General features: G+C 53.7%; 1 protein-coding gene across 2 annotated transcripts in view; it reads left to right on the forward strand.

Moving 5' to 3' along the window:
- Positions 1 to 12,552, forward strand: part of KCNJ12 (potassium inwardly rectifying channel subfamily J member 12) — a 28,852-nt gene extending 16,300 nt beyond the window's left edge. Inside the window, exons 1-3 of one of the 2 annotated variants that reach the window (XM_057416823.1) lie at positions 304 to 425; positions 10,486 to 10,613; positions 10,827 to 12,552. In XM_057416823.1, coding sequence (XP_057272806.1) covers positions 10,985 to 12,274 — 1,290 coding nt within the window. In that variant the 5' untranslated portion in view covers positions 304 to 425; positions 10,486 to 10,613; positions 10,827 to 10,984 and the 3' untranslated portion in view covers positions 12,275 to 12,552. Of the gene's footprint in view, positions 1 to 303; positions 426 to 10,485; positions 10,614 to 10,826 lie in introns of those variants that run through there. The other variant, XM_057416822.1, reaches the window with a different exon arrangement.
- The last annotated feature ends 13,384 nt before the right edge of the window (positions 12,553 to 25,936 follow it).

Consider the following 25,936-nt stretch of genomic DNA (forward strand, 5'->3'; position numbering starts at 1 on the left):
CAGGAGCATCCTGCTGGAATCACTGCTTCCAGCCTGGGGTGCAGTGAGCTTGTCGGTGCTCAGCTGGTTCCCAGAGCCAAATTGGTGGCTGTTTTCAGGGTGGTTTTACACCCTGTTACAACGATCCGGGCCGTGGTTTGGGTAAAGGAGTGGAAAAGGGGGGTGGTTTCCCTATGGATACCTTCCCTCTCCCGCCCTGGTCCCTCTCACTGTGGCTCTGCAGCATCCCTGGGCGGTCTCCTGGAGACGGCCGCGGCAGGTTGCCACAGCGACAGAGCCTTCGCTCAGCATCCCTCCGACTCCACAGCCCTGGCCGAAGTTGGGAGACAGAAACGTATCCCAGGGAGGGGACATCACCCCCCCGCCAAGCAGCACGAGCAGGGATGGGGAAACTGAGGCACAGCTGGTAGAGATGGAGCTGTGAGGTGATGGAGAAGGTTTTGGAAGCTGCCTGTGGGTGCAATGGGGCAGAAAGGGGTGGAAATGAGGCTGGTGGAGAGCAGAGGGTACCTGCAGTCACTAAAGTGTGTGTGTGTGGGGGGGGGATAGGTGCTGATGCAGCATCTCCACACGCATCCTCCCAGCAGCAGCGGTCGATAGTCACCATGGCAATGTCAGCCGTGCTCAGGCTGTCATCGGCTGTGACACCCAGCGCGTGTCGGGATGGGCTGGAGGAGTGTGTGCCAAAACCATGGGGTCCCCTACACAGGGTGAGGGGATTCAGCATCAAACCGTCAGGGCCCCTTGGGGATGGGGTCCTATGGGGCCATGTGGTGGCACAGGCTGGTCCCTGGCGCTGCCATAGTGAGGGAGAGGAGGGTGAAGCCCTTTGGGGTGACACTGGCAGTGGTGCCCCTCACCCCAAACCTATAATTACAGACGGTTTCCATGGAGGACAAGGAGAGGGGATGTAGATTTGGCATTGGGAAAGTTCTTTCTGCTCCCTTATTGGTTTATAAATACCTCAAATTCCGGCCAGGCCAAGAGGAAGGCAGTGATGTGGGCATCCAACTGCTGTGCCTCAGTTTCCCCCTCTCTACGGACTAAAGCATCCCTGCTGCTGTGTTAAGGAGAGGGTTCCTGGCTGCTGGTGGGACCAGCGAATGCGTTTCACCTCCAGCAGAACAGGAGGGTGATTTTTCTTCCTACCCTGCAAAAAAAGCTTGAAGGTGATTTTTGGGTCACGGGCATCATAAATGGCGAGTTCAAAAAGCCAAGGTGCTGCCTGAGGGCACTTGGAGCTTCGCTGCTTTGTCTGGTGTCACAACACTCAGGTTTGAGCTTGTTGCGTCCTTCTGCCTGGTCCTTCACGTCCTAAAAACCAGTGGGTCAGGCTTGGGGTGCTTTTAGCTGCAGGGTACTGGTGGTGGGTACTCTCCCCATTGCCCCTACTCTGCTCATCACCGTCACATCCCTCCCAACCCCACCACCGCTCAGGGCACAGTGGGATGCTGGTGAATCCAGAGCATCACTGAGGACCACTGCAGGAGCTATGGGGTCAGAGGGGGCTGGATCAGTCCCCCCCCTGCTCACGTGCACTCACATTTACACCGCCTGCAAACTTTCCTCCCTGCAGGGATGTCGGAGGGCGGCCGGGGCCGTGTCGATAGCAGCGTGCACAGCGCACACAGCCAAGGGCAGCCGGGGCAGGGTTGTGTAACTGCTTGTGGCTCTTCACCGGGGGCATGTCACTGTGTCCCACTGTCCCCAGTGCTGCCGGTCCTGGGTGCTGCACCAGCCACAGGGCACCTTTGCTCCGTGCCTGCCCATCGCAGGGATGCTGAGTGATGTCTGGGTTTATACCTCCAAGGGTTGCTGATGGGCGGAAGCAAGAGGCTGCTTTTGCGCCCCAGAATCTTCTCTTGAGAGCATTTTGGGTTTGCTTGCTGGAGGAATGGTGCCCTGCTCCTTGTCAACCTGTGTGTGTTCATATAGAGGTTCCCCGGGCTCACCAAAGCTTTGCATTCACCTTATTTATTGTAGGGTTGTCCTGGAACACACATAGGGGTTGGTTTTATAGGGCTAGCATAAAGTAAAAGGGATTCCTGGCTTCTATTTCATTGTGATCTACCCCTGTGATCCTGCAGCGTGTGCCTGAGTGAGCCACCCATCAGTGACCGGGCTGTGCAAGGGAGCAAAGGAGGGGACACAACTGGATGTGTGCTGGACATTGCTGGGTTAAAAACGACCTTTTCGGCGCCCAAGTCTCTGCCCATAGGGTCTGCATCTACCAGGTCCCTTAACAAAGTGATGCACAACAGAGGTAATGAGAAGGGAGTTATTAATGAGCATCCACATCTGCCCAGTGGGTACCTTTGTGCATCCCCATTTGAGCAGCACTTCCCAAGTGATGTAGGTGCCCTGGGTGATGGTGTTGGGGTGGCCCCCAGGACCTCATCCCCAGCTTATGGGGTACCAGCCCTTGTGGATGCTGATGTTGGGCAGAGATTTGGCTCCTTCCTGCTGGGCCAGGCTGGGTGTCCATGGGCAGGGAATGAGGGAGAGGGAGGATTAACTGAGTGGCTGATCCCTGATGGTGATAGGGGCCGGGAGCAGTGTCCCACCCCAGCGTTACACAATGCTTGTGCTAAATCTTCATTGCAGCAGATAGAGATGGTCCCCAAAATACCCTGCAGATGCTTGATTTGGGGTCATGTCTGCAGCCTGGGGGTGTCCAGCTCCCCAGTAACATTGGGGTAGAGCAGAAAGGCAGAAACCTGGGGCCAGAAAGTTGGTACACCCCTCCCATGAAGGAGATGTCCCCTCAAGAGGCTCAGATTGAGGAATGGGAGTGTTAACGGGAGTCCATGCAGGATGTAAAAGATACTGGGACTCTTGAGCTGGCTGTGGGCAGAGCCATGAGCTGGAGCCATGAGCAGAGCAGTGTAAAGGCCTCCTTTGTCCTGAAGATGCTGAGTGGTATCATGTGCGTGTCAGGAGGGTTTGTGCCTCCCAGCTGAAAAGGATGGGGATTTTAGTTCATCCCTTGGGAAACACATGAAGATGGGGTTTGGGTCATGGCCATCATGAAGTTGCAAGACCAAAGAATCGAGGTCTTGCCCTGCACCCGTGGCAGCCTGGCCCTGCTGTCCGACCCGATAGGTTTGAATGTGTTGCATCCCTCTGGCTGCTCCTTTGCATCCCAAAAATCTCTGTAACCCTCCTTGAGCTGCTTCTGTTCCAGTCCCCTGAGACCACTGAGGCATCCTGGGCTTCCTACTCGTTCTTCCTTGCCATGACTGCAATTTCACTCCTTACCCCTTAGAAATAGCATCAAAGGTGGGTGTCCCTCTGGCTGGTGATGGGTCCCCATGGCTGCAGCCAGCTCCTGTACATGTAGGGAAGAAGAGAGGCTGTAACGTGAGCTGGGGAGCCATCAGGCAGGACAGCAGCGTGCTGCTGGGCAAAGTCCCTGATGCTCCTTTATGGGAAGGGAGGAAGTGGTATCAGGCTCGGCATCTCCGGCTCTTCCTGCCATCATTGGGTAAGTAGAGACAGGAGGGTGGCTCTGCCCAAGCATGGCTTGGCCTTTTCTCCCCATCTCCTTCTTCCTTTGCTTACAAGCCAAGTTTAGGGCTCTGCTGACACCTTAATGACGCTGAAGGTTGCTGAAGGGTGGAAATGGCAACTTTACCCCAGGAGAAATTGCCTGGGATAGCAGGATGCGGGTTGTATTCCTCATCAATCAATAGAGCTTAGGTAAGGTATGAGGCAGAAGTCCTTTACTAAGGAAGTTGTGAGCGCTCCATCCCTGGCAGTGTTCAAGGCCAGGCTGGACAAAGCCTTGTGCAACATGGTTTAGTGTGAGGTGTCCCTGCCTATGGCAGGGAGTTGGAACTGGATGAGCTTTAAGGTCCCTTCCAACCCAAACCATTCCGTGATTCTAATGCTTGGATGGAGCAGGAATAGCAGTGGGTTTAAAGCCCAACAAAGAGCGGAGGATGCTGATGAGTGGTCGATAGCTCAGCCTTGCTTACATCCCATCACTTGCGGGACCATGGGATCCGTGCATCCATCCCGAGCTGGTTCTTGTGCTCACCCTGCTCCTTTCCATGCTGACTCCCAGCCGGTGCCGTAGCACTCACGGTTCCATGGGCTCCGGCTGTCATCCCAATCGCTCCCAACCTGCCGCGTGTCGCGCCTTCAGGATAAACATTTCCTGGGCGCAGGCGCTGCCCACACACGCGATGTTCCAGACGCGGCTCCTGGAGTAAAGGGGGGGGGGTGTGATGGGCGAGCGCCGAGGAACACGGGAAAACCGCCGGTGGGATTTGGGACAAGGACCTCAATGGGAGCTGGGAAGGATTAGTCCTGCGGCAGGACTGAATGGAGCCCAGATCCGTCGCCATCTGCCTCTAACCCTAAGGTTTAAGCAGGAATTGCTCCATGAATTCATGCTGTGGAGCTCTGCCCTGGTGCTGCCTGCAGCATGGGAGCCCCTCGGTGCTTCATCCCTCGGCTCATCTCCATCTGCTTGGTGATCAAATCCCCTTGGAGACATTTGCCTTTCCTATCCCGCTTTTCCCTTTCTTCCCATGGTGTTTTTAGCAGCGGGGTGATCCCCTCTTGAGTCTTTTGGCGTGTGCTGGATGGGAACCTTCCATTCCCAATGGAAACCTGCATCCCTGCTGAGGCTCCATCAATGGCGCAAGCAGGGCGCAGGGCAGGCAGGAGCGTGACCGGCTGATTTCAGCTCTACCATCATCTGCTGCAGCCCCATCGCTGGCATTTGTCCTTGGGAGACACCGGGGTTGGAGCCCAGCGCGTATCCAGATATGGGAATATGCAGGAGGGAGCAGGGCCATGTGATGGAGGAGTGTGCACGGAGACACCCCAAGGTCACCCATCCACAAACACCCTCTGGCCCATGCGGTCCCAGGGATGTGGCTTTTTGGGAGGGAAGCTCCCAGGGAAGGGGACTTGCTTCAATTCAAAGCCCCAGACACCTCCCATCCAGGGGTGCTCATCTTCATCCCCCAAGCACCCCACTGACCCATTGCCAGCTCCCTTCAGCACCATCCAGCACCACTGGTAGCCCTACTGCAGAGCCTTAATTCCATGGCTGTTGGGAGCAGATCCCTAACATCCCATGGGACAAATCCTGTGGGGAGCTGGGTCCGGAGCATCAGCAGGCTGGGAAGCATCCCCTCCCCCTCTGTAAATCCCTTCCCCAGCGCAGGACAGGAGGTTACGGGACGCGAGCAGAGGTTGGATTTAAGGAGATTACAATTTCTCCCCCGGGATAATCTAGAAACTCAATTAAAACTCTCTGGCTTTGCCCTGGGCTACAGCAGGGCCAGGGGCACCCTGTGCCCTGCAGCCATGGCCGGGGAGCCATGGGGAGACCCCCCCGGGCATACACCAGGTAAGGGCTGACCTCTTCCTCCCAGTATCCCCCTGCCCAAAGGGGTGCCTGAGGCTCTGCTCCCCTTCCCAGGGTGATCTGTGGGGCATTAACATCCATTCTCTGAACTGGGGCAGCCAGGACTGGTTGTGGGGATGGGGCTGTGGGGATGCAGTTGTGGGGATGCAGTTGTGGGGATGTGGTTGCGGGGATGGGGTTGTGGGTACCACAAAGGTTTGGGCAGGGGTCTTGCAGGGATAGGGCAGTCTGGATGCATCCCTTGGGGTTTAGGGGCATCCTTTGGCAGCACCCAATGTGGACTGACCCTGCCAAGGCCTTGCTCCCCCTCCATACCCCTTTGCCCTCCTCCTTATTCCCAGCCGTGTCCAGCTGTATGGATGTGAGCACACCCTGTTTCTGAGGGAAGCAAGATGGGATTTCAGGGATGGATGTGGGTCCTGTGGTGTTTCCTGACACCTTTGACACTGTGCTGAGGGGAAGACATCACAGGAGTGGTGTTGGGGTCCTAACTGTGAAGCCTTGGTGCTGGAGCCCGGCTGGGTGCTGGGGCTGGAACAGACACAGAGGCATCTGGACCGGGATGCTCCATCCCTTGTTGTGCCATGGTATTTGGGGACCAACCGTGTGCTCAGTGCAGCCCCTGTAGGGATCTTTCCCAGGATCCCCACTGATCCAGGGCACATATAGCAGTTTTATGGCTCTTAAGCACAAGCCCATCACCCTGCAGAGGCCACCTGGCCCTGGTGGTGCTGAGCACCGCACGTGGACCCTTTTCTCCTCCCATGCGGCAGCATCCGCACGTGGCTCAGGGGGATGGGGATGAGCCAGCACCTCTCCAGGTACCCCATTCCCTCCATATTCCCCACCAAGGGCCTTCCTTGTCCCCTGTGCCTCAGTTTCCCTCCTGCGTCCACCATCAAGGCTTGCAGACAGCGATGTCTCGGCTGCTCGCTGGCGCTAAGGGGGTGCATGGGGTTCCATGGGGGGGGATGCATGCCTGCGGCTGTTTTCTGTCCATGTCCTTGCCAAAACAGAGCAGTTTTCTCCCATTCTTAGGAACAATAACCCCGGCAGCAGGAGGAAACTGGAGGGTCATTTATAAGGGCCTGGCCCCCCCTCCATGTCAACCCTTAATTTATTGGAAGTACCCAAAAGCAGGGCTTTGGAGGACCAAGTTATTAAGGCAGCAGCCTCCCCTCTGCAGCTCCATTGACCCCCATTGTGTGGGTGCTCAGTGCTGGGTCACTTCATCAGGACGGGGTGAGCAGGAGGGGTTTGAGCACCCTGGTGTGGCCACGGCAGAGCTCCCTCCTCGGTGCTGACATTGCTGTCCCGCTGCTGGGGCATGAAGGGCATTGCTGCAGGAGATAGCAGCATTATCTCCCAGCGCAGGGCAGGCAGCAGCACCGAGAGTGACCTCCTTGCACCATCCCCTCTTCTATGGTCACCTCCATCCGCAGCCTCAGCTCCTCCGAGTCTCCATATGGGTTCATCCCACCTGAACGCAGCTCATTCCCCTTCCATTCACAGGGAGAAAATCCACACCGAGGGGTTGCAGGAGGGGGAGCAGCATCCCTGATGGCCCTAAAACACATCCCCTTCCAGTGGTTACGGTGGAAAGGTGTGATGATAAATCTCACCGACACATTCAATGGGCTCTAACTAGTGACTTCCCCGGCACTGCGCACGTGTCCTTGGCTCACAGGCTGCTCAGAAGCTTGGTGTTAACATTTAACTCCCTTTTAAAATAGAATGAAAATAAGATTAGGCATCCAGCTTGCTGGAAACACTTGGGTTCTCTGCGGGAATTCGCTTCGTGGTGGGATTTTGGTGGCTGCAGTTTAGTGGCAGGAGTCATTGCCTCTAATGTCAGCTCATTAGCTGGGGTAGTCCATGGCGCTATGGGCTGTTCCTTCCCGCTACTGATATTATGGGCTTGTTTTGTTTCCTACGTGTTAACACTATTAGTGCTGCACAAGAGCAGCAGGGGATGGTCCTGGACCTGCTCAATGCCCAGCATGGGTTTGTCAGCACTGACAATAGGATTAAGGGGGAAGAGGTTATTAGGGAAAGCTTTGAGTTTGCTCCCAGGGGGTGGAATTGTGATGCTCAGGGGTGTGAAACGCACAGAGAGGAGGCAGGGACAGGGGGATGTCACCTCTTATAACACCTCCATCAGTTGGGAGATGCCAGGGTGATGCTGAAGGGTGACCCAAGGACGCACAGGGTCCCTATAGGGCCGTGGTTCCTCACTGGTACCCACGGCACAGCCCATCCAGCCGCGGGTTTCCATGAGCTGTATCCCAGCCCGAGCCTCCCGCGGCGGCAGCGTGGGGCTCGAGCCTTCCCATTGGAACCACAGCAGAAACTCAGCTTTCAGCAAACTCGGAGAGAGTTTTTCCAAACAAAACGGGGCTAAATAAAGCAGGAGCCGCAGGCGGCTGCTCCGGCAGAGCCACTCTGAGCGCCTTTATTTAGCTGCTGTCTCCCCATGCCGCTGCTGCTGCCGGCTTCCAGGGGAGACTCAGCCCCAGTGGATGCGGGGTCCCGTGTGGGACCTGGAGCTGCTCCATCCCTGAAGCAGTGTCAGCCCCTTGGGTCTGTCCTGGCATCCCCCTGCAGCAAAAGGTTCCCTGATTCTGGGGTGCTCGGATGGGGTGGAAGGAAGGAAGGAAGGAAGGAAGGAAGGAAGGAAGGAAGGAAGGAAGGAAGGAAGGAAGGAAGGAAGGAAGGAAGGAAGGAAGGGAGGAAAGAGAGGAAGGAAGGAAGGAAGGAAGGAAGGAAGGAAGGAAGGAAGGAAGGAAGGAAGGAAGGAAGGAAGGAAGGAAGGAAGGAAGGGAGGAAAGAGAGGAAGAGAGAAAGAGAAAAAAAGAGAAAAAAAGAGAAAAGGAAAAGGAAAAAAGAAAGTAAAAAGGAAAACTGAAGGAGAAAGGGAAAATAATGGAAATGGAAAGGGAAAGGGGAAGGTTAAGGTTAAGGGAAAGGGAAAGGGAAAGGGAGAGAAAAAGAAAAAGGGAAAGGGAAAGGGGAAGGGAAAGGGAGAGAAAAAAGGGAAGGGAAAGGGAAAGAGGAAGTGGAACAGAAATGGAAAGGGAGAGAAAAAGGGAAGCAGAAAGGGAAAAGCAGAGAAAAAGAGAAAGGGAAAGGGAAAGGGGAAGGGAAAGGGAAAAGGAAAGAGAAAGGGAAAGAGAAAGTACTAGGGAAGAGGAGAAAGAAAGAAGAAGGGAAGAAAAAAGAAAACAAAAAGAAACCAGAGAAAAAGAAGAAAAAAACAGAAAAAATAAATAAAAATAAAAATAAAAATAAAAGAGCAGGAAGAAGGAAGAATGAAGGGAAGACAGGAGGGATGGAAGGAGGGAAGGGGGAAAGGGGGAAGACAGAGGGGAGCGGTGACAGTGACTGGGGAGCCCGGGGGTCCCTGGGGCTGTCCCCCAGGTGAAGGCAGCGCTGCTGCCTCTGCAGTGCCCTGCACGTCTGCCTGCCAGCACAGTTAATCCAGCCCCAGCTAATCCTGCGCAGGTCACCGGGCGCTCTCTGCAGTTCGCTCCCTTCTCCGATGTACCAGGACTTCACTAAAAGGACATCCAGAGGGGTGATGGAGAAACAGCCTCTTCTGGCTCCCCACGCTCCGCTCTCATTGACAAAGGAGAAGGGAGATAAATGAACGGAGCTGGTGCGGTCAGGAGGGATACTGGGGATGGGTGAGCAGCACGGATTTGGCAGTGTGAGCCTGCAGCCGTCCTGACACATCAGCTCTGCACAGCCACTTCGGTCCCATTTGACTTCCAAGTTGGAAATATTCAAAGTTAATATTAATGTTCGTGCCTATTTTGCTGTTCCGAACGTCTGGAAGGAGGGAGAGGCTCTCACATCGGTGTGAGCAATCCCTTGGTCTGCTGACACACCATAAATGACAGCGGCGCTTGGGGATAAAACAAGGTTGTGCTGGAGGAAAGATGCTGTTTGGTGTATCAGGACCTGGGAGGTTTGGGCAGGCTGTCAGTGCTCTGCTTGTGGTGCTGGGATTCCCAAATCCCAGGCTGGATTTGGGGAGATCTTCAGTAAGAAGGCAACCCAGGGTATCATTGCTAGTCAGGCTGATGCAGCCCCAGGCAGGCTGTGCCTGGCAATGCTCCCTGGTGCCGGCCACCACGTAATGGTGTAATGGAAAGGGTGTTCTTGTCCCAGCATAGCTCCAAGCACTCGAGCTGATTGCAGGAATCGACTGCATCGATCTGATGCCAGTGGATCCGACATAGCGTGTACAGCCCGGCGGGATCAACTGTGCCCCCAGGCGTGAGCCAGGCTGGGGAATGGGGTGTTACATGGGGCTCTGCCTCCATTCCCCACCACACTGCTCCTCCATGCAGGTCTCATTGCCAGCAAGGTGGTTCCATTGCTAGTGACACATCCCATGTCCCTAAATAGCAGGATGAGCTGCAGCAGGGGTGGGTTTGGGGAGCGTTCCTGCAGTGCCACCTCTATAGGGTGCTTTATGTGCCATGTGGCTTCTACAATGCTGTTCACTGCCTGATGCAGCTACACAAGCCATTGCAGAGGGGATGGGGTCCCCTCTGCCAGGGTGCCACTGGGTTCCCCCACCGTCCCAGCTTGGGCCTCCTCTCCTATATCCATGCCACGTCTTTCCCAGGCAAAGCCATGTGTAGGTCCTTGACCCTGCAGCTGAGCCCTCTAAAAAGGATCAAAACAGCTCCCCATTCCCCAGTGGCAGTTGTCCCTTCATCAGTTTTGGCCAACGAAACCCATCTGTGACCGTAGATGGCTCCGTGTCCCAATGGATGCGTTGGGAAAGTTGCTCCTCTGCCCCAAGTGAGTGCCTTCCCGGGGCCTTCTCCAACCGGCTGCACGTTGACCGTGTCCTCTCCCATCCCGGGGCTGGGAGATGGAGGTTAAATCCACATCTCCCTGAGCTTTCCCTTGACCCCAGAAGAGCTGGTGCTCAGGAGGTCGGGCGGCCGCTGCTGCAATGTGCTGGGCAGCGGTCCATCTGGCACGGGCAATGTGAACTGATGGAGCCGCTTTCAGGAGTACCTTTATTGATATCTCTAAGGAGATATCTGCTGAGGAGAACATCTTGGCCTCTCCGCTTTCCTCTCCAGCAGCCTGACCCTGCTCTGACAGCGGAGTTCATGAGAAAAGCAAAGGGGAAGAGATTCCAGTGCTACCCAAGGCTTTTCATCCACTGCTGTCGTTGAGGCTCCCACAAATGGTCCATCTCCCCAGCAAGGTTTGCTCACTCGCTCTGTAGTATGAAAGGATGAACTCTAAGACCTTCTTCTTCCTCTTATGCCTAGGCATAAGAAGGAGAGTTAGCTCATTGCGGGGGGGGGTGTCTTCATTCAACATGCAGCCACCCACCCCGTCAGACCCATGGCCAAACAGCCCTTTGGGTACCTTTGGCATGAGAAGTAAGAGACGTGTCCTTGTTTTCTCCTTGCAGAGCCTCTCACGGGATCAGCGTGCTGACGTGGCAGCCAAGACGTGGAAGCTTGGGACTCCTCTTCCACCGCAACAGAACTTGGGGGGTGGGCAGGGGTGGGCCAGGGGGACGCTGGGTGTCGCAGGACCCTTCACCTTCACTGTGGGCTTGGCTCAGGGATGACTGCCGGCAGAGTCAACCCTTACAGCATCGTGTCCTCCGAGGAAGACGGGCTGAGGTTGACCACCATGCCAGGCATCAACGGCTTTGGCAACGGGAAAATCCACACCAGGAGGAAATGCAGGAACAGGTTTGTAAAGAAGAACGGCCAGTGCAACGTGGAGTTCACCAACATGGACGACAAGCCTCAGAGGTACATTGCGGACATGTTTACCACGTGCGTTGACATCCGCTGGAGGTATATGCTCTTGCTCTTTTCCTTGGCGTTTCTAGTGTCCTGGTTGTTGTTTGGGCTGATTTTCTGGCTCATTGCACTCATTCACGGAGACCTGGAAAACCCAGTTGGAGATGATACCTTCAAGCCTTGCGTTCTGCAGGTCAATGGCTTTGTGGCTGCTTTTCTATTCTCCATCGAGACCCAAACGACTATTGGTTATGGCTTCCGCTGCGTGACGGAGGAGTGCCCGCTCGCCGTCTTCATGGTGGTGGTTCAGTCCATCGTGGGGTGTATAATTGACTCTTTCATGATTGGTGCAATAATGGCAAAGATGGCCAGGCCCAAAAAACGGGCCCAGACTTTGCTTTTCAGCCATAACGCGGTAGTGGCAATGAGAGATGGAAAACTCTGCCTCATGTGGAGAGTTGGGAACCTCCGGAAAAGCCACATAGTAGAAGCCCACGTACGAGCTCAGCTAATTAAGCCCAGGATCACAGAAGAAGGGGAGTACATACCCCTTGACCAAATAGACATCGACGTGGGGTTTGATAAAGGCTTGGACCGTATCTTCTTGGTGTCTCCCATCACCATTCTCCACGAGATCAACGAAGACAGCCCCTTGTTCGGGATCAGCTGCCAGGACTTGGAGACGGACGACTTTGAGATCGTGGTCATTCTGGAAGGCATGGTGGAAGCCACCGCTATGACAACGCAAGCTCGGAGCTCCTACCTGGCCAGTGAGATCCTCTGGGGCCACCGCTTCGAGCCAGTCTTGTTCGAGGAGAAAAACCAGTACAAAGTAGACTATTCCCACTTCCACAAAACCTATGAGGTCCCGTCCACCCCCCGCTGCAGCGCCAAGGACTTGGTGGAGAACAAATTCCTGCTGTCCAGCACCAACTCCTTCTGCTACGAGAACGAGCTGGCCTTCATGAGCCGCGACGAGGAAGAGGAAGACGATGACAGCCGGGGTTTGGAGGAACTGAGCCCAGACAACAGGCACGAGTTCGACAGGCTGCAAGCCACAATAGCGTTGGATCAGCGGTCATACAGGAGGGAGTCGGAAATATGACTCTTGGTCCTTCCATTGACTTTTCCGAGGGTATTTTTTTTCCTCCTCTAATCTCTTCCCCTAAAACCCGCTCCAATTATGCAGAACAATGCAAGTGCCATAGGAATGCTTGAGAAATTAGTATCGTTCATAGTGTTCAGTTTCATCGCAATAACCACTGAGCGGTCTGCAGGAGGGGACGGCGGCAGGGCCACGGCGCGGCTCCCGCGCCCGGTGCCCGCGGTGGGGCCGGTGGCTCTGGGGGGATAGAGGGGTAGATGATGGATGGGTGGATAGATGATGGATGGAGAGTTGGATGGACGGAGAGATTGATGGATGATGCATGGATGGATGGATGGATGGATGGCGAAGGTCAGTGGGGTGCGGGAAGGCGCTCGCCCCATGTGCCCCCATGGGGCTTTGCTCTCCTTGCAGGGAAAGCGTTTTCTTGGACCCAAGATCCAAAAAGAGGAATTATCAGGAAACAAATCTTTCTCTTTTACTTTTTTTTTTCCTTTCATTTTTAACTGAGCAGCAACAACAGCAACAAAATTGCTCCTTCCAACAGGCGGTCGGGTTCAGCTGCACAAGAACAACACTTGAAATACCATGCAACATTAACGTACTGCTTTTTAATTTGGGGAATAAAAGGGAGGGGAGTGAGAGGTGAGAGGGTTTTTAATTTTTTCACTGAAACTCTTTGGGAGACTGTTTACCAAAATAATAATAATAATAATAACAATAATAATAATAATAATATTAAATCTGAACAAAGTCATCCGGTATTTTATACAAATGAACTAGGGAATGAATAAGCCGCCAGGGTCCTTTGAGGGGGTGACTTGCTGGGCAAGATTTAAGAGCTAGAAGTCAAGACTGCATCTAATTTTGGGGTGGTTTGTTTGCCACTGGCAATGGCTTCATAGGTAGAAAACAGACGTAAGTGACTGGAGGTCCGTGGAAGCAAAAGCAAGTGGCATAATGACTGGCAAAGGGAAGTTCAAACCAGAGAGAGAGAAGCATTGCAAACACAGCGATGAGCCAGTTTCAGGAAATGCTGATCTTCAGGGTGGAAACGGGGCGTGCGGCATCAGCTGCTGAAGCGTTGGGTCTCCCCCAGCATCTCCGATGGGGAATTCATGAGTTTCGCCGTAACTGGGACAAAACAGTGAAAAGCACAAAAAGGAGAGTGGAAAGCTCTCAAGATTGGGTATCCCCCCCCCCCTTTTCCAACCAATTTGGTATTTTCGCCTTTGAAAAACTCATTTCAAATGTGGAAACCAATGTGACAGTCATCTTGGTGGGTTGCACTTCTTCTAGCACAGGAGCTGTCCCTGTGCCAGGCTGGGATTTAAGAATTCCCCATTCACCGGAGAGTCCTGCTTCAGAGGCAGATGCTTTCCCTAAACCAACTGAGGCCAGACAAAAGCAACCACCCTGTCTAGCACTTCAACCCGTCCCTGCGTCCCAGCCTTGAGGTGGATTGTGCCTTAGAGATGCAAACTCATCCCACACCAAGCCCTCCTCTGTGGTATCCTGCTTCCCTGCTTGCATCCCTCCCCAGGGTGATGCCCCCTTTGCTCTGCCTCTGTGGCAGTGTCCTCATCCCACTGTCTGCTGTGGTTTAGGCTGGCCTTGGTGGCACGCTGGTTTAGCTTTTGCTAAGGCAAAGCAACCCCATGCATGGGAAGCCTTGGCTCCAGCTCTGTTCCCTGCCTTTGCAAGAGGGAAGGAGCTGGGAACAGGCAGGTTGAGTTCCTCCCATCCAGGCTGTGCTGCTCATTGGTGCTCTGGGAGCCAAAATCTGGCTCCCTGCTCCCTGTGGCTGTGGGAAAGGCTTTGGTATCCACAGGCATCCCACACCCAACCCTGGGTGTGGAGCCCGATAGCACCCATCCTTAGGGATAAGGCGTTGAGAGCTGGGTCCCTGTCAGTGTGACAGGTTTCCGGTGCTTCTCTCCCCAAGGCCCACATCAGGAAAGCCGTGTCCTGGCATTACATCTTGCTGTGGCATGTCCAAACCTCGGTGGCAAAGGCAAGATTTGTCCTGTGTCCTCATCCCCATCTTGTAAAGGGCTCTGGGGAGCAGCTTCCCCAGTGCCCCCCACTTCCCTGTGTCCCCAAGCATCGCATCTCACCATTCGGCTGCGGGAAAGGGACCGGGATATCATCCCTGCAGTTCCTAACAGCATCCATCACCACCACCACCCCACACTGCCCACCATGGGGCTGCCCTAAAAGCCAGCCACTGGGAGAAAACATCCCCGGGGTTAGCACTGGGAGCCCCAAAAGCAGGGACACACAGGGATACGCCATTGAGCTCTGGCCACAACATACATGTTTCTAAGGCAGGGAACACGGATGCCATCCCATCACCGATCCTTTTGCTCCTGGGGGGCATGGTTTTCCCACCTGCTTTTTGCACCATAGCATCCGGGGGGTGGGAATGATGGAAAAGGGGGGGCAGAGAGATTGTGTGTGCTCACTACCTATTTATTTTTTTAAGAAGATGCTTTTAAGTGGTTTAGGTTCTTTTGAATAAATACTTATTATTATACAAACAAAAGGTGCACATCTTGCTGCTGTAGGGTTCTCAGAGGGTTCCTTTCTTTATAAATATATATATATATCTCACAGTAAATATTTGTATAAAACAACAGAAGGAAAAAATAGAGATGTCTTTAAGTAAATTATTGCTTTTAAAGAAACTTCTATGACTGTACAGTGTTACCTGGGAGAATAGAATAATATATACAGATGTATTTTTAAACTGCTGCGTAGGAAGATGTGAACCAGGCCGGGAAGTGCCCATGGATGGGGGGTTCGGACCCTTCCCGGCCCCTGGTCACATACCCCCTTTCCCATTCCCCACTAGTGAGGATCTAGCTCTGGCGAGTTGTCATATATATACTGTATAGTCCTCGTCCTGGCCATGGACCACGCTGGTACATAGTGTATAAACATTATTTTTGCCTACCTGTGAGTGCTCTGAGCTATTGGTCTTCTTTCTCACCATCAGGGAGCATTGGGGCAGCTGCCCAGGGAGGGTTGGAATCACATGGGTTGTTAAAGAATGAAGGAGGGGAGTGAAAAAAGGCCCCCAAGTGGTGTTTGTTTGGCACTTGGGTTCCAATGAGGGGTTGGAAAGGCACAGGGATGCTCGCGGGGTGTGGGGTTTAGTGTTGGTCACCCAAGGGATGGAGCGGGATCCCGGTGGGAAGGGGATTAGAGGAAAGTACGGGGACATGTTCCCCTTGAACCAGCCATCAGCCATGTCCTCCAAGCCGAGGCCGCTGCATCCATGGAGTTAACTCCAGCGTTACACTTGATCCTTGGAGGATGGCAGGAGGCCGAGAAAGGCGAGAGCCGCTAATCCTCTTGGCCAGCATCCCATAGGGATTGCCCTCGGCTGGGGCTTGGAGCAGCCTCCAGCACCAGCCATGGGGACCAGGAGCTGGACCCGCTGCTGCTCCCGCTTGGCTTCACCCCCCCGAAATACACCAGTGAGAGCAGAAAGCGGCCGCATCCCTGTGCCCCAAACCCCCTGGATCGGAAGAGCATCCTCTGCCCATGGGAGACCCGGGCAGAAGATCCCCAGGGCTGGAAGCCGTTGGGATGAGCCTTAGCTTCTCATAACCGAATTTAGTGCACTTAGTCTTCTTTTAGGGCTGGGACAATCACTTAGTGCTTAACCTTTTGCGATTCGGTGCCTGCTTGACCTTCAAACCTTTTGTAGGAGATGAATCCAGAGCCACCTTTTCTATCTTTAATAAGGCAGAACAAATACGGTTATTTTTAAACCCTCCTGCTCTTTCCTTTCCTCTCGTGCTGACAACCAAAAGAATCCCCAGTGTGTTTCCCCTCCATCTTCCGTTTCTTTCACACTGAAATGAGTGTATGGCAGCCGGGTTTGGCATTCCAGCTGGATCCTGCTCTCTTACCCCCCCCCCCCCCAAATTCAGGAATGCTGCCACGGTGGGGTTGGCACAGGGCAGGATCTGGCTGTGTTATGAGCAGGGAGGGGACATGAGGACAGTGCCCAACCTGATGCCACCCATCGCTGAGCACATCTGTGCTGCTGCCCGCTCCTGGGGCTCCATCATCCCCCCCAAAACACCCTGGTGCTCCCACAGGCTTGATCCCACAGGCTTTGGGGACCGAGACCCAGCGCCAGTTCACATGGGCAGGTTGGCAACTGGGAGCACTGGTTTCCCAGGGGTAAAAGGGCGAGTCGCTGGGGCGACGGTGACGCGCAGCGATAGATGAGCTGATGGATGCAATGAAGTATCTGTACCTTTTCCACCTCTGGTGTTTCTCTGTCTCATTGCACATATATTTGAGATATATGTGTCAATGTATATATATATTTGTAAAATGTATTTCAGATGACAAAACTGGCCAATTTTATGTTATTTTAAATATATTATATATATTATATATAAGAGTCTCCAAAAGATATAAATAGACTAGAGAAAATAATATAAATATGTAATAAATGTATTTTGATCTATTTAAAATCCCTCGCGTCATGCTGTATATTTTAAAGATCACAGGGAAGTGTCTGCCTGGAGCAAACTTCAGACGTGGTTTCAAGCCTCTCAGTTGTCCCACATATAATATATATGTGCAGAAAACTTGGTGCAAGACTTGGGGGCCAGCGGGACAACCAGAGATGCTTTAGGAGCCTTTTAGGTCCATCCTGCTGCCTCTAGGTAGGAGCAGGAGCCCCACATCCATGTGTTCCTTGTTATCCTGCAGGTGAGGATAGCTTTATCTCTCTGCTGAAGGAGCTGCAGGGATGCTCAGCGGGATGGGGGTTCTGCAGGGTCCCTGCACAGCCCCATAATGTGGGTACCATTTGCCCTGCTGCCCTGATGGGCTTTTGCCAGGGGACCGGATCGCAGCAGCTGAGCCATGCAGGGAGCCCGGAGATGGGAAAATGCCTCTGGAGCCCAGGCAGAAAGAGCCCAGTCATCCGAGACTGCCCCAACAAATCTTCCCAGAGCAACCTTGGTTCCCCTTGGGCTCCATTAGGATCTATTTCCTATGGTTGTCACCTCCTTCGGGGACCTCAGGGGACATCACACCCTGTCCAAGTGACAGCTTAAATGTCTTTAATGGTATGTCACGGCCGAAGGAAAGCAGGACGAGCGTGTGGGATGCTATTTATGGAGAGGTTAATGACCTGGTGGACACAGAGCCCGTGGATTTGCCATCCTGGATTCTCCTCCTGGCTTTTGCACCTGGAAATGGGGATCGTGGACCAAGATAACCTGGAGAAACTATTCAGCATCTTTTCTCAGGGTCTGAATCTGTGACCAGTCACCGATAGCTTCCACCCATCAGTGGTGTTCAGCTGGATCCCATCAGCTCCATCCCTTACCCCATAAAGGAGATTTTTACTCATTAAAAGAAAATCACTGCCATCCACTCGCTCTAATCACCAAAGACAGGGCCGGGGTTAAGCATGATTGAAGAGCACAGCACGTTTAATTTATCAAAGGGGGAGACTGAGAGGTGACTTGATTACAGCATTTGTCAAGGGGAGGATACACTGGTACAAGGAGGTAACTTAATCTACCAGGGAAAGGCATAATAACCACCTCTTCCTGGAAGCTGAAGCCAGACGAATCTATCTTGGAAATAAGGAGCGATCTTTTAATAATGATTAGCTATTAGAACAAGCTACCAATCTCTGTCTCTTAATGCCTTTAAATCTGGACCAGATGCTTTTCTGGAAGCTTTTCTCCTGCTGAGGACAGGAGAGGGGGTTATTGGGGAATGTAACGGCCTGTTACAGGAGGTGAGATGGGGAAAAGCTCCCTGTTTTCCTCCAAAACTGGATGTCAGAAAGGAAAATGCCAGGGATAATGCAGGGGATGCTCTTGCAGGGCCCTGGCAGCATCTCTCCTGGGGACAAGCGTCAGCCCGTGTAGCGCTGCTGGAGCATTTGCTTTGCCATTGGCAGTGACTCTTCACACAGCAGTTTGCACTACAAACCCCATCGCTTCGTAGTGGAAGCATTTAATGATAAGTCAGCAGCTCCCCAGGGACTGCTCCCACTGCCTCCAGAATTCCTCCCTCAGTGGCTCTTGTAGCAGAAATCCCCAGGGAGCCAAGCTGGCGCTACCAGGTCGTTCAGTCCTTGCTTTATTTCCATTCTGATCATCATTGTCTTCAGGGTTTAGAGCTAAATTAACAGGCTGTGGTGGTGGCCAGGATCAGCAGGGTTGGGAAGGCAGGGAAGGACCTTCCTTACCCCCTATAAGCACGGCCAGGGTGCTTCCATCAGGGATGCTAAGCCAATGGGCTGAGGTTGGGGCTGTTTCTTGGCTGGCAAACCCCACTTTTAGTACTCAAGATATCTTTAAATGCTAAAACCCTCTCTAAACTCAGCATTCCACCAGCTCTCACCTCTTTCCCTTTGGCTTCAGGGGACCAGGGCATCTCTGTGTGCCCTTGCAGAGGTTTCTGGCCTCCCCAAAAGCAGGGTATCGTTTCATCCATTTGGATGTGTTTGGCTCAAACACATCACCACCAAAATCTGGATGGGCCAACCCCTCTTTATCAGGCAGACAGTAAGCAGAGGGGCTGTGAGCTCTGGATTCCCATCAGGGTGGAGCTGGAATGCAGTTGCGTGTTGCGCTGTGTGCCCTTGCTGTGTCTTGGTGCCACGGTGCCACGCAGGGAGGGCACCACACTGGTCTGACTCCTGAACTGGTGTGGATTGGTGCCACTCTCCTAACCAAATCCCCAGTGCTTCCTAACAAATCAGCCATGCTAAGGCCTCGCACCACATCTCAGAGGGGTGGAGGCAGGAACCTTGCCCCGGCCCCACTGGAGATGCTGCTCATCCACTCATCCTGGATGCATCCTCTCCTGCCTGCTTCGAGAAGCTCAGACCCCACAAATCCCTCCAAACTTGTTCCCTTGCCCACCTGATTTGCCCCAGCACCATTCCGGGTGGCCGGGAGCAGCTCGGGTACCGCATGGCGATACCCAGGGATGCTCGGTTGTCTCTGGGGTAACCATAGTAACGGAGCAGCATCTCTGCTCTCCTGCTGGCAATTTGCTTTTTCATCTTGCATTAAGGTGGACCCTTTCCAACTCTTTTCTCCCGCTACACCTGCCCTGGAGAGCAACACCAAGGGCTCCCCCACCGAGGGGCTGGCTCCCCAGCTCCTCGTGCCACATCCCCCCCCATCCCATGGTGGGTTTCATCCCACTGCACAACAGGATGCGGATGAGGAGCCAGCCACCGGCATACCTGCACGGAGACCAGGAAGGCAGCAGCTGGAGTTTCTCCTTAACACAGATTTAGAACCATGAGTGGGACAAAATTAGGGGTTTCCTTACACTTGTTGTTAAAAGGTCACTGTCAAGGCTAAAAACCTTGAATATTTCTCTTTTCTTTCCCCCCCCCCCTCTTAATTGTAAAAGGCCTCTTTAGTAATAACATTCCAGCTCATGAATATGGATCGGATACAGCGCTGAATGCAATTATCACCTGTTAAGCGCTTTGCTCACCTTTCACATCTCTCCCCGCTGGCAGAAGGCAAACACATGAGTCAGCGTCCCTTTCCCTGTCGGTTTTAGGCAGTTTTGGTGACAAGCCGGCGTGAATCAGCACAACGCTGCCGAGTCCGGGTCACAGGCGCTCGCCACGCTGCTGCTCTCGGAGGAAAACAGGCATTTAAAGGAGGTGAAGGAAACCCCCTGTTCCTGACACTGGGTTTTGAGGGGGAAAACAACCCCAAATGGACACACTTGGAGTCAAACTGGGCACTGTGGTGCTGCTGGAAGGAAAGATGGGATATTAAGGTTGTGGATGGGGAGGGAAGAGGAGATTTGTCTGAGAGCATCACCCCTTCCCCAGCCAGTCGGTGCTTCCCCTCCTCTTCCCCTGCAGCTAGCACATTTATTTTGGCAACACCTCATTAGTGTGTAATTAATTAACATTTATCCCCCTCTTCCCCAGCGCTTTGTGATGACCCCAAGCATCACTCCTGGGACATTTCTCCCTGTCCCCTTCCAGCATCCCTGCTCAGCATCCACACCGGCTCTGTGTGCAGGGCGCCGGATGCTCAGGGATGTGCATTAGAGGAGTGGGATGACCCTAAAAGCCTGTTACCGGGGGGGGGGCGTGGGGTGGCATCCCCACCTCGTGGGCTCGTGTCCGTTTGGGTTCGTGGGTCTGACTCAGCCCCAGATGGTTGCTGCGAGCACTTATATAACGGCGTGTTTTGGTGGGGGCCGGGTGCGCGGCGAGGAGGTGGGCGCGGAGGCGACGGAGGGAACAGAGCTAAAGATAAGCCTTGGCAGCTCTGACAGCGCTGTGCCAGGCCCTGCGGGAGCTGCAGGGGGGAAAAGGCTGCTGGGGACCGGGCACTGAGATCCCCATCCCACCTGCAATGTGCCTGTGGCCAGGGGGAAACAGCTTCGCATCCCGCTGCCGGCCGCTGCATCCTCCTCCCTGGTACCCACCTCACTGGGTGCTCAGCCACTGCTCTTCCTTTCCAGCAGCTTCTGCACACAAACAGATCCCAAACTATCCCTGTTCCTTAAAATAGGTTTTATCCCCCCCACAGTGTTTCGTGGCCTGGGTGCAGCAGGGAAGGAATTTTGCCTGGTTGTAGGACTGAACCTCCCCACATCCTTCACCTCCATCACTCCCTCCTTCCCTCTTGTACCCTCTGCTTCACTGCTGATTGCTGACCAGCGCGATCAGAACAGAAAACTGATGTTATTTCTCTTAAAGGGATGTTTTGGGATGTTCTGACCTCTGCAGAAGTCTTCTTCTTTTGTTCAGCTTATGAATTCCATGTAAACAGAAAGATGATCCTTGTTTTATGGGAGTTTTAGTTTAACGCTCTGGAGACTTGCTAAATAAAACGATTCCAATACGAAGGATGTGCTGGGTGTGATGGCTTTTCTCAGGTGGGGGCTTGGGCCAAAGGATTTATAACTTGAGACCCTGCACATCCCTCAGCACCAGGGTTAACTGCAAACCCCCAGGGATGGCTTTTGTTTGGCTGGAGCTACCCTCCAGAGCATCCTCCCACAATCCCAGTGGGGCTGAACAGGGATTTCATTCCCAAACTCCTTTTTTGCCTCATATAAGGCCTAGCACGTGGGTACAGGGACAAACTCAAGAATCACAGATTCACGGAATCAGAGAATAAGAGAATCAACCAGGTTGGAAAAGACCTTTAGGATCATCAAGTCCAACCATAACCCCTCAACTGCCAATCCACACTAAACCATGACACAAGAAGCCTTGGAGGCTGTTTGCAAGCCCTGGAGCAACACAGATCCCTGTGATCCCAGGGGGGATAATGATGGCCAAGGGTCCCCACTGCAGGAGGGATGGAGAAGATCCCTGGCCATGCCCCGGTGATGGGGACCGTATGGACCTCTATATGGCAGAATCATAGTGATGCTGGGTGTGGAGGTGATGGCAAGAACAGGAGCTTGGGGTCAGCAGGAGGAGCTATGGCTGGGAGCAGCACTCAGGTGGAAGGGTAAGGCCACAGCTCCTGATATTTAGGAGGAAGATGGAATAAATCCCTTCGAAACAATGTTAGGGGGGAGAAGCTTGGATCTGGGCTCCTGTCAGTGATGGGTTTGCAGAGAGCTACCACCTATGCTGGATGGGAGCAGAGAGGGGTATTGTCCCTGCGAGGCTGGGGTGGCAGAGGTGACACCCAGCACATTGAGGGCTAGTGGTGGCCTTGGTGATGGTGGGGTCGGGTGGTTGCCAGCACAGGCACTGGGTGCCTGGGTGCCCCATCCCATGCTGGTCTCTGCATGTTCCCCCATGCAGGGCAGGTCTCCATCCCTGGAGGGGAGAGGACTGGCTTTATAGGGAGCAGGAATGTGGGGATTACTCTGCCGGAGTCTGACCAGCCAAAAATTGTTAAAAAATCAGAATATCCGTAGCTCAAATCCAGCTTAAAAGTCAAACCAATCATCCAAACCATCTGCCTCGCCATTGGAGATAATACTACTTTTATTGTTTCCATAAGCTGCTAAGCAGCTTTTCAGCAAGAAAAGCCCTCTCTGCTGGGACACTTGCTGTGGTGGGACAGCACAGGGGCAGCCAGGCCCTGCTGGGATGGGGAACCAGGGTACGAGGATGGAGGATGCTGCACAGGGATGGGGTTTATTGCATTGCTCCTCAGTGGGGATAACTGCTCCCAGCCAGCTGCAATCACCTGCCCTGGAAACCCACTGATGGAAGGAGGAGCTGCAGCACCAGCTTTCCTCTAAGACATCCCAGAGCTTTCCTGGAGGATATGGGGTGTGTGACAGCCTGTAACGGAGCTGCCCTTGCTGCCCTTCTCCCAGAGGTATTATCGGCCTGGCCAAGCAGCCAGCCCAAACCATGAGCTTTCCATCTGCAAGCCCTCCGTGGCAGCAGGACAGAGAGACCAGCCTGTTCTGCCTCGTCTAGACCCTGTATTGTCCATGCAAAGCAGCAGCCATGCTATTCACTCTCTCCCAAACCACCATCCGTCTCCCAGGACCTCACTCCACTATCACCTCCATCACTATCACCTCTAAGGTGGTATAAACTGATGTCTCTATTCCCACCTCCAGCTTCTCCAGGGGACAAAAGCATCATCTATCATGGCCTTAGCTGACACCCTTCCTGACATATAAACACCCCCTTAGCCCAGGGATTTCAAACCAGGATATGCATGGGTATGGAAAAGTCTAAGTCACGTTATTTGCCCCAGCCTGAGAGAGCAAGACACGTACTCAGGTTGAAGATGTGTCTGAGGTGGAAAAAATCACCACTGTCTGAGTTTGTATTGGTGAACTAAGAGCACAAACATGAAATCACCCCAGAGTCACTCACATTATACGTTCACGCTGACATCTGGATGCTCCTCCTGGATGAGTATGTTTAGAAAGGTTATTATCCTATGGGAAGACATACCTAAACCAAAACTGAGTTATCGTCACATGGAAATAAGGAAGGAGAAAGCTGTTCAATCAGCAACCAACGGGAAACCTGCTTTCTAAAGATCACCCAGCTCTTGCTTTGTCTTATCTGAAGTGCCTGGCAGCGAGCTGGCCCTTCTTTTCCCCTGGAAGAGCCAGAGCATTGCCAGCCCACATGAGTCTGTTGTGGGATTCACTACCTCCGCTGCAGAGCCGCAGCTCCCAGAGCCATGTGTTGAGAGGAGTCACCATTCCCACCTGGAAAACGACTTTGCAGCTCACATGGAACATTTCCCTCAGCAAAGCACAACAACTTGGGGGGGGGGGGGGGGGGGGCGCATGTCTCTGGCAAGATTGGCTCTGGTTTTGTTCCTCCTCTTGATGCTTGGCCCTTCTGTGGTACCCAGAGCATGCTGGGCGCCAGGGATGTCCGCATCCTTCCCCATCACCTAACCTCTGCCTGGGGCTCGCCCTGGGGACCTGGCTTGCAGCTGCCAAAGCCACATCACTCCCTTATAATTAGGGAGAGCTGCAATTAGAGGAACACCAGCAGAGTGAGAGGGGAAGCCCTGAGCTGTCAGTCTTGGCTGTGTTACAGTGTTAACCTCCAAGGTCCCTGACACCTTCCCTAACAAGCCCAGAAAGACTTCGCCTTGAGCGTTCCAGTCCAGTGACTGGGGTACGTGTCAGTGCCCTGGTACAAATCCTGCCTGGATGCACTTTGCATTCAACACAGCAGCTCCTGTGGGCTCAATGTCCACAGAATTCTATCCAGCAGAGCAGCCTGGTAATTTTCCCTATGGAAAGACTGAGGGATGATAGCACAGTTTTACTTCTGTGCATGTCTGTGTGCTTTCTCTACATGTGCTCTCTCCACACTCCATTCTGCGAATGCAGGAGAGGACGGTACTTTGTGCCTGCATCCCTTCCGCTGAGTGTTTCAGTCCCGTGGATGAGCACAGGCTCTTTGATCTCAACATCAGAGATATCCACACACGGTGATCCAGAGAAACGCAGCTGGGAAGCACCAGCAGGGTCAGTCCCTTGGAGCTGTGTGAGACTCAACGCAACTGTTGCCGGCGGGGTCTGTAGATTTCCATATGCCACAAGCCATAAAGCATCCCCTGGAGGCCCTGCATCAACATAAATCGTCTGTTGCACTCATGACAAGAAGCCACAGAAACCACAGGGAGCAGCAGGCGATGCCGGGATTGTCACCGGGTCCCTGCTGCAAGAGAACTCAGCCGTGAGCTCCCAAACACGGGCAGTGCAGGGCTGGCACAGGGAGCTGCTCCCGCTCTGCCCATCCTCATCCTCCTGCTGCAAGAGGGATTCGCTGCTCAGGGCTGCAGAGAGCAGGTCCCTGACTGACAGCGCTGTGCCTGGGCTGCCATCCCACCGGTGCCATTTCCGAGATGCTGGCAAGCATCCCCTCGAGAGGAAAGAAGCTCAGCCAAGGCTGGAATGACCTGCTGGGGCAAGGTAGGCTCCTTCCACTCTCGCATCATGTGCTTTGGCTTTACATAAAAGGAGACTCTTTGCAGGGTGGCCTGACCCACAGAGGGTGACGTTGGCAATGTGCTGCTCACAGAGCACAGCTTGAGTGTTCCTGGGGGCAGGGTGAGCCCCATCCTTTGCCACAGAGCACTTGGATCCCTTTGAAGTCAGGCTGGACCCATGTGTCGAGTCACAGGACAGGGTTCCGGGCCATTGATGCACATCAAGTGATGCTCCCAGTGCCTTCAGCACTGCCTGGACCCCCAGCACAGCACCCTGCTCCTCTCCTCATCTCCTGCCTGAGAAGTTAAGGTCTTGTTCCTTAAGTTCCTTTGGTGCCACTTGCTGAACTAACCCCCGGATCCCCACATGCCCCAGGGCAGCTCTGCTCCCTCTCCAGCACAGAAGCCTGTACACTCCTCAGACTCAATGGAGATTCACTCTCTCTTCACACCCTGCTGGGGAATAGAAGCTTCCAGAGATGCAGGTTGTCCCTAGCTGATGGAGAAAGCAGGGGGTCACACTCACCTCCAAGAAGGGGCTCTGTTGAGGTTGTGGATGGAGCTGGAATGGCCAAGGATGCTGGTAGCCAGCGGGACATCCCTGAACCCCAGCTCTGAGTGGTTTGATTGCACAGCTGACCATTGGGAATGCACCAGATGCCCATGGCATTGAGAGGAAATACCCCCTCCCACCTTCCCTCAGACCAGGCAGGACTGTGAACCCAAATCCTGCCCACAGCCCCTGGGTCATGGTGCTTTCTGAAGCTCAGATTTCCTTGGTGTGCCCCAGGGACCCTCAGTATTGATCGTTATGTCAAAGACTGTCTGGATTTGGCTACCTTGCCAAAGCAGGTAACTCAAAGGTTATCCCAATCACCTCTGCCAGGCTGAGTGCTCCTTTGGGACAGCATGGAGTTCTCAGGCCCTGCTCAAACACAACCCAGTATGGAAAGCCTACGGAAAGGAGGCAAGCTCAGAGATGGAGACATCACACTGGTCCTTGGGAAAGCTGGGCTTCCCCATCTCTGCCACAGTCATAGAATCATAGAACAGTTAGGGTTGGAAAGGGCCTTAAGATCATCCGGTTCCAACCCCGTGCCATGGGCAGGGATGCCTCACCCTAGACCGTGTCACCTCCCTTAATGCCCATGATCCCATCAGAAACTGGTTTCCAGGTCCCGATCCCAGCGCCAAGCCGCAGTCACTGGTTTTGGTTCCAGCTATCAGCCAGGTCAAG

The sequence above is a fragment of the Pezoporus wallicus genome, unplaced genomic scaffold, assembly GCF_028554395.1.
Source record: "Pezoporus wallicus isolate ANWC-B61680 ecotype Strahan unplaced genomic scaffold, APGP_CSIRO_Pwel_v1 scaffold_7392, whole genome shotgun sequence".
In the NCBI taxonomy this organism is placed as follows: Eukaryota; Metazoa; Chordata; class Aves; order Psittaciformes; family Psittacidae; genus Pezoporus; species Pezoporus wallicus.